The sequence below is a fragment of the Erythrolamprus reginae genome, chromosome Z (genome assembly GCF_031021105.1).
Source record: "Erythrolamprus reginae isolate rEryReg1 chromosome Z, rEryReg1.hap1, whole genome shotgun sequence".
In the NCBI taxonomy this organism is placed as follows: Eukaryota; Metazoa; Chordata; class Lepidosauria; order Squamata; family Dipsadidae; genus Erythrolamprus; species Erythrolamprus reginae.
The window spans coordinates 121,732,640-121,734,701 of record NC_091963.1 but is presented as its reverse complement, the minus strand read 5'-3'; the positions used below and the strand labels follow the sequence as shown (position 1 = coordinate 121,734,701).

Genomic DNA, 2,062 nt, shown 5'->3' with positions numbered 1-2,062 from the left:
ATGGAAGAGGTACAGAAGAAAAAAATCACATGGGATAGCATAATTTATTATATTAAATACAGGTTTGTCCATTAAAGTGATTGTTGTTTAGGTTTGAAAAGTTTATGAAATTTATAGAATTGGCTTGTTCTGATGGATATTTTGGATGAAACGAAAGCTAGATCACTATTTTTCATTTGAAAGATTTTCTTTCTTTCTTAAGCTAAACCTCCTAATGATCTTGATGTTTTTTATCATTTCTATAATTTTTCAAACATAATCACAGCAATTTGGTAATACATAAACAGAGAGAAAGACAGAGACAGTGGTTGGAGAAGGAAACTTTATTAGTTCTCTCTCCCCGCTCTCTGTGTATCTATATATGAGTGTAAATATCTACTATTTCTTCAGATTCAGAAATCATTCACATAATATTCTTCCTCCAGACGCAGACTGGTGCTTTTGAAAAAAGAGAAAATGGAACATATGTTACCGAATTTATCTTACTAGGTTTGGGAAAACTTGAAGATTTTTCAGTGCTTCTTTTCTTTGTGTTTCTCATGATCTATACTTTGATTCTGACTGGAAATGTTTTAATTATTGTCTTGATTGTATCTGAGCAGAATCTTCATACTCCTATGTATTATTTCTTAGCAAATATGTCCTGCTTGGAAGTTTGCTACAGTTCAACTATCCTACCCAAGATGATTGCAGATTTTCTAAGTGATAGCAAGTCAATGTCTGTCTGGGGCTGTTTCATGCAATTATTTTGTTTTGGTTATCTTGTCATTGTGGAATGTTATCTCCTGTCAGTAATGTCTTATGATAGATTTGTTGCCATCTGCAAACCATTGTATTACTCCATGATTATGAATAATAGAGTCATTTTCATTTGCATAGCATCATCATGGTTGTGTGCAACATTAATTTTAGTGATAATCGTATGTCTGGTAGCACAACTATCATTTTGTGGGCCCAAGCAAATTGATCATTTCTTCTGTGACTTCAGTCCAGTACTCCAACTTTCTTGCACAGACACAAGTAATGTCAGACTTTTAGCTCTTATATTTGGATCAATTGATATTTTTCCTCCATTCATTCTAACCATTGCATCCTATGTTTGTATTATTACTGCCATTCTGAAAATTCCATCCACAACTGGAAGACAAAAAGCATTTGCCACATGTTCCTCTCATCTCATTGTGGTCACCATTTTTTATGGAACTCTGACAATTGTCTATATTTTACCAGACACTGGCATATTCAGGGATGTTAAAAAGATTTTCTCGATTCCCTACACCATATTAACTCCCATGATCAATCCTCTTGTTTACACTTTGAGAAATCAAGAGGTAAAGAAATCTTTGAAAAAGGCATTAAGTAATTTCATTTAGTTCAATGAAAAGAAAATATAAAATATTTGGATAATATCTGAACAAAGTTTTAAGGTATAATTGAAGAGGTTATGACTTTGATCTGCAAGAGCAAAAAAAATGCATTCACTAATATTGTCCTATCATCTCCAAATTCTATAAATTATATAGAGAACTTTTGCAACAATAAATGCTTGGAAAAACTTCAAAACTTTTTCATTCTGATTCTTTGATTGCAGAAAAGGAGAAATAAAACACAAATATTATTTTCATCCAATGTTTTGGCTTCCCTGAGTACACCCTGAAACATAACTTATCCGAAGATACTGTATGTTTCTCTTTTTACTTACAGTACATAAAGTTGTATCATAACTGCAATAAATTTCATTGGTCAAAAATTGTGATAAGGTTAGTTTATTTAATTGAAATACATTATTCTAAAATGTATTGAACAATTTCTTTGTTAATGGAAATCTTTCCCTATCTGAATTCTGCTAATCTATCATAAGACTGATTATACCAGAAATACTCATTCCCATGTTCTTCAAAATCTGATGTTAAGTTTGGATAATACAGTGTTTTTCAGCTATTTACTCAGTGACCAATAAAGTAATGATAAATATTCTTAAATAGCTTCAAAATCGTGCCTTCCTATTAATGTCTGATAAGATGTTAAATCTATTGATTTAATTGAATTTATTTCCACTTCT

At 31.1% G+C, this 2,062-nt stretch overlaps 1 protein-coding gene across 1 annotated transcript; it reads left to right on the top strand.

Annotated features, from left to right (window-relative positions):
- Positions 1-1,373, top strand: LOC139153950 (olfactory receptor 5AP2-like). Its single transcript, XM_070728375.1, has 2 exons — positions 1-9; positions 426-1,373. The coding sequence occupies exons 1-2, from the start codon at positions 1-3 to the stop codon at positions 1,371-1,373; spliced, it is 957 nt and encodes a 318-aa protein (XP_070584476.1).
- Positions 1,374-2,062: the final 689 nt, after the last annotated feature.